General features: G+C 39.5%; 1 protein-coding gene across 2 annotated transcripts; it reads left to right on the top strand.

Moving 5' to 3' along the window:
- The first annotated feature begins 482 nt into the window (after positions 1 to 482).
- Positions 483 to 4,851, top strand: LOC114558087 (uncharacterized). 2 transcript variants are annotated; one of them, XM_028581827.1, is made up of 6 exons: positions 483 to 711; positions 1,077 to 1,268; positions 1,609 to 1,653; positions 3,303 to 3,340; positions 3,430 to 3,588; positions 4,207 to 4,851. In XM_028581827.1, the coding sequence occupies exons 1-6, from the start codon at positions 582 to 584 to the stop codon at positions 4,405 to 4,407; spliced, it is 765 nt and encodes a 254-aa protein (XP_028437628.1). In that variant the 5' UTR covers positions 483 to 581; the 3' UTR covers positions 4,408 to 4,851. The 2 variants fall into 2 exon arrangements, with proteins under 2 accessions (XP_028437628.1, XP_028437627.1); XM_028581826.1 differs by having other exon boundaries at positions 1,549 to 1,653.
- Positions 4,852 to 11,690: the final 6,839 nt, after the last annotated feature.

Raw genomic sequence — 11,690 nt, 5'->3', positions numbered from 1 at the left:
TACAGTTTATGAATACATCTTGTTTTAAATTCCTTTTTTTTATTTTGACATTTTATTCTATTATGTTTTCATGTGTTTCATTATTGTTGACTGAATCACTTCATTGCTTTTTGAGTTGTTTTTATTCTCTGGGGAACATTAAATCAGAGTCAGACTGTGAGATTATTTTAATGCTTGAAATCTGAAAGAATCCAGATCTCTGTTGTTTTAAACTGTTACCCCTCAGACACAGACTGGTTGAACTGGGCAGCTCCCAGTATGACTGTGGGGATCTATGTATGATTTATGGAAATGTGAAACAAATCAGACTGCAACATCTTACAGGAAGTACAGATAGTAACTATTAATTGTTCATCTTTTTAACAGCACTGCAGGATGGAAACATTGGTCTCATCAATGCAGAAATCATCAAGGCTACAGGAACTGAAGGAGGAAACATCACAGTTGGATGCTCCTTCATTTTCTCTGGATATAGGAGGATCTTCTGTAATAACGAATGTAAAGATGGAGACATTCTCATTGAGACAGAAGAGGACACAGCTCAGAAAGGCAGATACAGCATTGAATATAAAAATTCAATAATGTCTGCTACAGTTCTGTATGTGAGCATCACAAAGCTGAATAAGTCTGACTCAGGACGCTACAGATGTCGTTTGGACAGATCTTTATTCCCAACATCATACCAGGAGATTAAGATCCGAGTTACAGATGGTGAGTTTCTACTGAGAGTCATGTTATTAACTGTTCACTGACAGCTGCTGATGTTTCAAATAACTTAACATGTTTAGTCTAACAGTTGTATTTAGAGCTGCATATTTTCATCATTGTGAACTCTGATAAATGCTCCTTTAACAGTTGATGTGTAAAATATGTGATGAACTCAGACGGTCCCACACTGCAGCTGATTGGAATCTTGTTACACCAAACCCATTGATGACCTTCTGCATTTAGCTGTGGGATTAAAACACATGGATGTTAGCACAGAGTTCTCTGCAGGGAGCATCTGATCATCACCACTTCTTTGGATCTCTACAATCACTATCTGACTGTTTGATTGTGTTTTTAATGTTTCACAGCTCCAACCTCTCCTCTCAGACCTTCTTCACCATCAGTCCCATCAGCCTCCACACTGATGACATCACAGAGTTTAAGCTCCACACCTTCATCAGCCTCCACACTGATGACATCACACAGTTTAAGATCCAGACCTTCATCAGCCTCCCCTGAAGCCAGCGAGCAGCCTCGACAGAAACACACAACACCTTCAGGTACATTTAGTTTTTGTTTGTATGTGAATATACTGTTATTGTAAATACACTGATGTGTATGCTTGTATGTATATAACTTATTCATTGTTGGTTTAAATGTTATAAAATGGTTATAACGTATTGATTTATAAATATTAAGTTCATGTTACTATTAGTTGGACAACACAGCATGAATGATCTCTCAGGTCCCTCATGTACCTTGGAGTCCAGTTTATGCTGCCAGATATATTTAATAATGAACCAGGAAGTGTAAAACCAACGTGTTCTTCTGCTCAAACAGCCCCAAGTGCTCTGCTGTATCTGGGTCTGACTCTGCTCCTCTTCTTCATCATGTTATCAGTAGCTTTGCTGATTTTCTGCAGGAAGAGAGCCAGGAAACCCAAAGGTGAGACTACAAGAAACACACACACACACACACACACACACACACACACACACACACACATACACACACACATGTCACCCGCTATATCAGTGAAGAAGTCATATCACAACTATTTACACACTAAAGAGACAATCACATTTTAAAAAAAAAGCTTGTAGGGCTCTCCATCTCGGGCATTGTGGATGTTCATATTGAATAACTGTGACCTGGGTGACTGTGGACGGAGGGTCTTTTGTATCAACGTGGACGGGGTCTCCTAGACTGCATTGCAATGATTGGCTACAGTCCCCTGAAGTTCTTATTCTCCAGTTCAGGAGACGTTTCTAAAGAGTAGACTAATCTACAACAACAGAGCGAGACAGAAGAGAGGAGGTCCATTCTTGGAGACACTTTAACCTCAATCAGTATGAACGACCAGAGGTTCATGGGGACCGTCCACACCGTCCAGACCACAAAAAGCATCAAACACTTTTAAAGTGATGGTTTGGAGTAATTTCTCCCTAAGGTCCTTTGCACCATGACCTCGAGCCAAACACCCCCCCAGAAGCTTTTTTCAGCTGGGTCTAGCAGCGTTATCAGCTGAATAGCTTAGCGCAGGGGCTAATGGACCCACATTTGTATCTGGTAAATGACCCCACTAATAATGCCCGAAATGATACCAAATGTCTACAGTAGTACATATAGGTTATGTACTCATAAAACGATGGATTGGAAAGTTTGTAAGTACTGCTCTCTGTTGTTGTTGCTGCTGCCGGCAGTAAGACGAGTGCTTAGGGCTGTCTACAAATTACTACACGAAAAGAGATGCAACAAAAATATTTTTTTATTTAACTTTTTTTTTTTAACTAAGTGCTGTAGTATAACTAGCAGGGGACAAGTAATAACTGAGGTAAGTTTGGAGACATTACCTTATTTAATCATTAAATTAATAAATATTTTTGTTGTATCTCTTTTCGGTGTAGTAATTTGTAGACGGCCCTAAGCACTCGTCTAACTGCAGGTCACAGCAGCAGCAGCTGCAGCAACAGAGAGCAGAAGCCACCAGGCAAGTGTTTATAAACTTCTGGTGTACTTACAAACTTTCCAATCCATCGTTTTATGAGTACATAACCTATTTGTACTAGTGTAAAAGTTTGGTATCATTTCAGGCATTATTAGTGGGGTCATTTACGAGATACAAACGTGGGTCCATTAGCCCCTGCGCTAAGCTATTCAGCTGATAACGCTGCTACGCTAACTTTCCCAATGCTAGACCCAGCTGAAAAAAGCTTCTGGGGGGGGTGTTTGGCTGGAGGTCATGGTGCAAAGGACCCTAGGGTGAAATTACTCCGAACCATCACTTTAAATCTCATTAATACCAAAAGGAGGGCTGACAGTTTAAAGGGAGGGACTCACATGCACTAACAGGCACGCGACCGGCCCGGCTTCCAAAACTAAGAACAGAGAAACTGATAACTCACACTGTGACTTCATTTTCTGCTCAGGATGCATACAGGCTAGTTGTTTGCTGATATATTAATGTTTTAAATCTCATATATAGAAACTAAGGTCTGCCCAGAAAGTTTAGTCTGCTCTTTTTTTAAATGTCACAAAAGTTTTTTTTTAAAGTCATCTCTTTATTCTAATCCTCTGAACTGCATGTTTTTCAGAACCTCCTCTGGAAACTGAGTACTCTAATGTCACAAAGGTGAGTTTGGGTTCATCTGGACATCTCAGCATCATTAGTGTTTGAGAAACCAGCTGATATTAATACACTGCCCTGTTCTCTTCCTGCAGGCCAAGCGAGTGTATGAGGAGATCAGAGAGGACAGACAGAGCACATCTCCTCCTGTAGAAGTGTCTACAGTTTACACTTACGCCAAATACACCAAACCAGATGGAGCGGAAACCACAGAGGAGTACAGCTTAGTCACTGCACCCACTTCTCAGAAGAAAGTAAGTCAAAAGTCTGGTAGGGTTTTAGGTTTTAGTAAACCCCTTCAGGCTGCAGCTGATAGGTACTAGTTTTTATTTACACAGCTGTTTCTCTATCTCTAGCACCTACCTATCTTTGGTGATCATGAGTCATGTAATAATGTTCATTTGCCTTTTTATGTTTGGATGCAGGCTTTGAGATGTGGCCTGAGACAAATGAAAATGTTATTGTACAGCAAAGGACTTTTTTTGTTGCAGAATAGAGAGAATATTGTGGATAAAAATAGGGTTTTAATTGAGTTAATGTTTTCATATGTTAAGATAAATAAATATAGTTGGAGGAGGACTTCCATCTGTCTATTTTGTTCATCAAGAGAGAAAAGCAACCTATTGAGGAACAGGAACCAGGCCAGTTTGTGATTATACTGTACTGTATCTAAAGCCATTGAGAAAGAGGAAGTGTGAAGAGAGAGGGAGGAAAAGGTGTGGCTGATACAGATATTCATGTTAAACAATAGATTCAGAGATAAAACCCTGTGAACAGTTTACATGAAGCAGCTCACGCTGAAATGATGCTCTTGTGAAGAAACAGGCGAGTAAAGTCAGGTGATGAAGTTTGAGCTTTGTGTTTTCTTGCAGACTGAAGACGACCGGAGTGACCTCACCTACTCTGAGCTGGATCTTCCCAACGGTACAGCTGCCTCGCTGCACAGCGCCCCCTGTGGTGACCCAGATAACGTGGTCTACTCTGTTCCTCGGTTAGAAGCCAGATCGGCCGGCAGCCACGCCCAAGACTCTTCACCTCCTCTGTACTCTACTGTTACTTTAGATCAGCTGTAGCTTCAACGCTGTCAGTGCCACATTTACTCTCTCAGGGGCCAACAGGGGACACAAAGGGCTTTGAATGAGTCACATTCACTCAAAGAAATCTCTTTTTATCGTTATTGGGGGAAACTGTGTCAGTTACAGCTCACAATGTTTTTTTTTTGAAGATGAAATGTTTTTATTAGCTCTATGTGTTCATTGCTTTTGCAAAAATGTACATGTTCTTATAGCAGTTATATATTAAATTATTATATACTGTATTTATTCTGTACTTTTCAAACTGTAGTGGATGTGTTTAGGTGCTGAATCCAGTCATCATGAGAACAATGGCCTGTACAATTTTAGGTTCCTGATCTTCTGATACCAAATAGTCAATGGTAATTTACATATTTATGAACTTTGTATGAATTTTTTGTATGAACATTGTTAGTTTTCTGGCAGTAACCATTATTGTTGCATCAGCACGACTCATTAAAATAATCTTTGCAATCCAAAAGGTTGAACTAAATCACATTATACAATAATTAAGATAATCTAATCTCTTGGCTCTAGCAGACAAGAAGCAGCTAGCCACCTGTAAGGTCACCCACCTGTCACTCAACGCAGCCACACCCTAATTATGCACAACTTTGAAACTGTAATAAGCTGTATTTTTTGGGTGTTATTGGGCAAACATTCCACACTGTAAGAAATTTCAGGTTTGTTTAATTTGGAAATTCAAGTTCACTCAACTTTAAGACTGCCTTTGTATAAACTTAGAAATTAAAGTTAATAAGATTGATGTAACTACAGTGTTCTAGTTTTGTTAAAGTTGTTCTTTTAGTTGATTTAACTTTTTATTACTTGGTTTAACTTCATACTTTAAGTTAAAACAAATAATTTATTTTCTTTAATAATGCAAGAAACCTTCCTTGCCTAGTATAAAAGACATACTTTTCTGCTTTATTACAACTCACAGTTTCAAGTTAAAACAACATAACCACATTAATAGCGGAGAGAGCATGGGTGGTTAGTAGGGCTGGGCGTATCGATCTAAATATCGATAGTATCGATACCAAGATGAGTATTGGTATCGGATCGATACTGTCGTGATGAGATCGATACTTTTGTTGTAGTTTCTCTCCGAGTTCATGCGAGCACAGTGTCTCTCCAATGGCGCTTTTCCATTACATGGTACCTACTCGCCTCGCCTCGACTCTACTCGCCTTTTTTGGTTTTCCATTACGAAAAAAAGTAACTGGTACCTGCTAACAGGTACTTTTTTTAGTACCTCCTCAGTCAAGGTTCCAAGCGAGCTGAAGCGAGCCGAGAAGGTGACGTGAAACCCTGCAGGCTGCTGATTGGTCGGAAAGAATCGCCACTGATCACTGCATTGCTAGCGACATACGGCATTTTAAATAGTTTAGCCAGCGGTGATTTTTTGCTGCCGGAGGCTCCACGCAGAGCTTTCTCCGTAGCATACAAGTGGCCTGATGTTTATACTTGTGCGCTGGTGTGTGGAGGTGCAATTGGGTGTGTGTGTAGAGTCGCCGTGTGTGAGGAGCTGGTGAGCGAGGGAGAAGTGAGAGAGTGACGGCGATTATCTCCGCAGCGAGTAGTGACTAGCGTCATATAGTGAGAGAAACAAAGTGTCTCCCCTGTTCTTTCTGACCACGGTGGGAAATCTGGAGCAGAAGTTAACTATCTTGTTGATTTCATGTTGTTTACGGAGAAGTAGAACCAGGAAATGAGTCGGGGGAAATGCAACACTACCAAGCCACGCCCACGGCAGTCGCTATGACGACCAGCCAAGCTGAGGCGATACTAAAATCTGCAATGGAAAAGGGACGCACAGCACGTCGAGGCGAGTCGAGGCGAGTCGAGCAGGTACCATGTAATGGAAAAACGCCACAAGTCTGTGCGCAGTGTGCAAACAGTGCACCTCTCTCTCTCTCTCTCTCTCTCTCTCTCTCTCTTTGGCCAATCACAGGTCATTTCAGAGAGAGAGAGAGAGAGAGAGTTCCTATTGGCTGTTCTGTTACATGCATTGCCCGGCGACAGAGAGGGGACAGAGAGAGAGAGCTGCAGGAAGAGGTATCACTCTACTTCAAATTCTGGCATTTTTTCTTTTCTTTCTACCCCCTGCAGCTTTAAGCTCTCATATAATTTAAAGAGTTCTGAAACTGTACAGTTGTTAGGAAGGATAAACTTAGCTTTAGAGACCAAAACCGTCTTTAGTACTGGGCTGTAGACATGTTTATTTCTGCTGTAAAGGAGGACATTTGAACATGGGGCTTGTTTTTGGAGCCAGCCTCCACTTTGGCTTCATGTCTCAGCCCCCCAGGTTTGTGCTTGGTAAACACTGAAGGGGCCGCTTTTTTATTCATCCCACCTTTACCTGAAATAACAACATGCATTTTTAATGCAGGTCTGTTTTCAGTCTGAACACTCGCTAAGGCTACAACAATTGAATTATGAGAGGACATTTAGGGATTACACTGTACCAATTGTTACTGCATAGCTTCTATAGACACAAAGCTATAACAACTTTTAAAATTATTATAAATCATATTCTTCATGTTGCATGAAGTATGAAACATTTAATACAGGAAAATACAAACAAAAAATGGATTTTTGAAAAATGTTGATCATTTGAAGTTAAACTGGTAGATAAAAAAAAGAATAAACATGAAAGATTCAATATAAGACTCAAAAATGTGTTAACAAGGTAGAGATTTTATAGTCATTTATTGATTTTACACAAATATTTCCCACTTAAAGATACAACCAAGTCTAGTTTTAATGTAAAATCAGACATAAACTCGCAGATTAAAGAAAAGACTTAATAAAGAATAAAGAGTGGAGGAGAGTAGAGGGGGGTGTAATGTGTTTGGAGGAGGGACTCCATCATTTAGAGAAGTGAACAGTTCCTGGTTTACCAGTGAAGAAGAAAGAGAGGCAGCGTTAAACCATCAGATCCTCCAACATGAACGTCTGTCAGTCTCTGATCTGCTTCTTCTTCCTCAGTGAGTAAACTCAGCTTCTACTCTCTCTTAATTATGTCATTTTCATTTATTATTTCTTCATCTACAGTGGGTCAGTTCAACTTTGCAGCAGAAGGGAACCAGTTTCTTATTGATGGACTGTGTTTCATCACCTCTTGTCTCAGTCTAACAACATGTTGGTTTCTGGTCAAACAGGATGTTCAGAGTTGGTATGAGTCTCTTTAAAATGGAGTTCTTTAAAAGTTATCTACTCAAATTAGCCTGACAATCTGCAGTCAACTCTTGATCTCCTGTACTTGTAGTTTTAGAGTAGATTTATATTGTTTAGACTGTTTAGTAGTTACGGTATATAATAGTGTTCACCTTTTTAGAGAGGTAGAGAGAAAATAATGCTTTGAAATGATTTTATTTGAACAACCTCCAAAAGAAGAAGTGCAGCAGTAAACATGCAAACCAACACACACACACACACACACACACACACACACACACACACACACACACATACACAGACGTAATAGGATATTAAACAAAATATTTGGTTCATTATGTCTTAATAAAACATGTTTAAATGTTGCTTTTGATCCTGTCTGTTATGATTGTTTGATATTTGAGGGTTATATTAGAGCTGAGGATGGATGTTGAGCTAAACATGCAAAACCTCATTTCACAAGAGAGCCAATCAGCAACGTCATTCTCATATGAGAAGTGGTGAAGGAGAAGAAAAAACTAAAATGCACTTAAATAAATATGTACTAATATATAATATAAAATGTTTCATAGGTCTACATTTTGTACAAATAACATTTTTAACTGTTCTTTTTCAGTACGATTTCTTACACATTTTGTTCTGCTATTTTAGGGACTGTAAACTAATTATTTTGGTGGGAGAGAGGCAGAATCTTATATTCCTAAAAAGCCCTTTGCAGCCTTTTCAGTATTTTCTTTGGACCCTCCTGTTGACTGAGGAAAAAAGTTCATTACCCTCTCAACATTTTATAAAAACAATATATTTAAGGCAAACATTAAAAAACAGTAAAACTGCAGCTACTATCTATTTTTGGATAAAGAGATGCTGGTTTGGCCTGTTACCTTGGCGACGATTCTGTTGTAAATATGTATATATATTGAGGTACTCAAGTCCATCAGCACCTCAATATATTTTAGCCAGAATTGGAGACATATTTAAACCTCTGCCTACAAGTCCAGTTTGTTCAGTAATTCCAATATGTCTGGTGGTCATGTGAATTGAGGGTTCTCACCCCGGTTTGAGAAACAACCAATCAGAACTTTAGAAGTAACAATAATCTAAAGTCATCTAAAGTTCTGTGTGAACAATGTTTGGATGATCAGTGTGAGTTTGTAATAACTGACCAGTGGTGGCTCAGTGGGATGTAAGAAGTTACGTTTCAGTGTTTCACAGAGGAAAATAAAATGACAAAAGATAAAACAAAAAGGTGCGTTTGTTTGAACTCTGTAGATCCATCTGCCCCGAGTGGAGCTGCTATCTGACTACAGCTGCAGATAGTTGAGAAGAAAATCAATCTTTTGAAAACAATCAGACAAGTTATGATCAATCAAAATCAATCGCCATAAAGAATTTCTTTTCATTAACATAACTCTCACTCAATAATGTTTATGCTTATCATCAAATGTATCATCTGTACCGGTTTGACAGTTTGTGTTGATTTGCTCCAAACAAACAAACAAACAAACTTTCTGTCCTTCTGACTGTGTCTGGATGTGTTTCGAGGCAGATTCATAAAGCCCAGGATAAACTCAAACTTTGACTTTGTATGTAATCGTGCTGCCTCTAAAACTGACCTCCCATTCTGTCGGAACACAGTAATGTTTCCATGTGTTTCATTATTGTTGACTGAATCACTTCATTGCTTTTTGAGTTGTTTTTATTCTCTGGGGAACATTAAATCAGAGTCAGACTGTGAGAGTATTTTAATGCTTGAAATCTTAAAGAATCCAGATCTCTGTTGTTTTAAACTGTTACCCCTCAGTCACAGACTGGTTGAACTGGGCAGCTCCCCGTATGACTGTGGGGATCTATGTATGATTTATGGAAATGTGAAACAAATCAGACTGCAACATCTTACAGGAAATACAGATAGTAACTATTGATTGTTCATCTTTTTAACAGCACTGCAGGATGGAAACATTGGTCTCCTCAATGCAGAAATCATTGAGAGTACAGGAACTGAAGGAGGAAACATCACAGTTGGATGCTCCTTCACTTTCTCTGGATATAGGAGGATCTTCTGTAAGGACGAATGTAAAGATGGAGACATTCTCATTGAGACAGAAGAGGACACAGCTCAGAGAGACAGATACAGCATTGAATATAAAAATTCAATAATGTCTGCTACAGTTCTGTTTGTGAGCATCACAAAGCTGAATAAGTCTGACTCAGGACGGTACAGATGTCGTTTGGACAGATCTTTATTCCCACCATCATACCAGGAGATTGAGATCCGAGTTACTACCAAATTACGAGATGGTGAGTTTATACTGAGAGTCATATTATCAACTGTTCACTGACAGCTGCTGATGTTTCAAATAACTCAACATGTTTAGTCTAACAGTTGTATTTAGAGCTGCATATTTTCATCATTGTGAACTCTGATAAATGCTCCTTTAACAGTTGATGTGTAAAATATGTGATAAACTCAGACGGTCCCACACTGCAGCTGATTGGAATCTTGTTGCACCAAACCCATTGATGACCTTCTGCATTTAGCTGTGGGATTAAAACACATGGATGTTAGCACAGAGTTCTCTGCAGGGAGCATCTGATCATCACCACTTCTTTGGATCTCTACAATCACTATCTGACTGTTTGATTGTGTTTTTAATGTTTCACAGCTCCAACCTCTCCTCTCAGACCTTCTTCACCATCAGTCCCATCAGCCTCCACACTGATGACATCACAGAGTTTAAGCTTCACACCTTCATCAGCCTCCACACTGATGACATCACAGAGTTTAATCTCCACACCTTCATCAGCCTCCCCTGAAGCCAGCGAGCAGCCTCCACAGAAACACACAGCACCAGGTACATTTAGTTTATGTAGCCTAATAATACTTGTTCCACCCTCCATGGTGTCCACAGCTCTTATTTATTTATTGTCTGAGTTTTGTCTTTTTTTTTTATTCTAATAAAGCTACCCTGAGGAAGATGGTTGTATATTTAGAGTTGATAATCAGTTGTATGTGCAAAGTGCATCTATAAAAACAGAATTTATTGTTGGTTTGGACATCAGGGCTCCTGTTGCTGATGTTGTTCTGCGAGTGTGTATGTCAGAGCCAGAAGATGTTCTTTAATTAACAGTAGTAACGTATACCATCATATTCCAGAGAAGTGTAAAACCAACGTGTTCTTCTGCTGAAACAACCACAGGGCTGGTGCTGTATGTGCGTCTCCCTCTGGTCGTCTTGGTCATCTTATTATCAGCGGCTGCTCTGATTTTCTGCAGGAAGAGGGCCAGGAAACCCAACGGTGAGACTACAGGAAACACACACACACATAACAGAAGCACCTGAACATCGAAAACTCATGAAACCCCAAAACAACACACTTTACAACGTATGTTTAAGCTGTGACTAATCCTCTGAACTGCATGATTTTCAGAACCACCTCTGGAAACTGAGTACTCTAATGTCACAGAGGTGAGTTTGAGTTCATCTGGACATCTCAGCATCATTAGTGTCAGTATCAACCAGCTGATATTAATACAAAGCCCTGTTCTCTTCCTGCAGGCCAACAGAGTGAATGAGGAGATCAGAGAGGACAGACAGAGCACATCTCCTCCTGTAGAAGTGTCTACAGTTTACACTTTCCACCGAAGCCAGTTCTCAGAAGAAAGTAAGTCAAACCTGTTGTAGGATTTTAGCTTTGGGTTCAGGAAACGGTGTCTTTGGACTTTAATTTGACTGGTAACAACTTTGTTGTACAGAAGAGGAAACATTTTTGCAGTGTCAGAATACAGAGAAGGGTGTAGTCACGTTCTTTAAATGTGGTTTTAAACTAACTTCATGTTTCTGAGTAGTGTGCTGCCTTATTAATTAAGAAACAGGAACCAGGTCAGTTTGAGATAACTTCTTATGCCACATACTTGTGAGGAGGAAGTCCTCACACTGAAGGTCTGAACAGAGACAAATACAGATATATTCAGTTCAATATAAAAAAAACAGATTTGGAGATAAAACCAGGTGAATGGTGCTGAAATGATGCTGATGTGACGAACAAGGTGAGTTAACATAAATAAAAAGCATAAATATTTTCATCCACTCATCTCCAAGCAGC

Source organism: Perca flavescens, chromosome 7 (assembly GCF_004354835.1).
Source record: "Perca flavescens isolate YP-PL-M2 chromosome 7, PFLA_1.0, whole genome shotgun sequence".
Classification (NCBI taxonomy): Eukaryota; Metazoa; Chordata; class Actinopteri; order Perciformes; family Percidae; genus Perca; species Perca flavescens.
This window is presented reverse-complemented; position numbering and strand designations above follow the sequence as displayed.

Excerpts from the sequence above, each read along its gene's own strand:
- LOC114558087 (XM_028581826.1), top strand. The coding sequence starts at position 582 with ATGTCTGCTACAGTTCTGTATGTGAGCATCACAAAGCTGAATAAGTCT. Across the intron at positions 1,269-1,548 it reads GAAACACACAACACCTTCAG|CCCCAAGTGCTCTGCTGTAT; the intron begins GTACATTTAGTT and ends CTGCTCAAACAG. Across the intron at positions 1,654-3,302 it reads GAGAGCCAGGAAACCCAAAG|AACCTCCTCTGGAAACTGAG; the intron begins GTGAGACTACAA and ends CATGTTTTTCAG.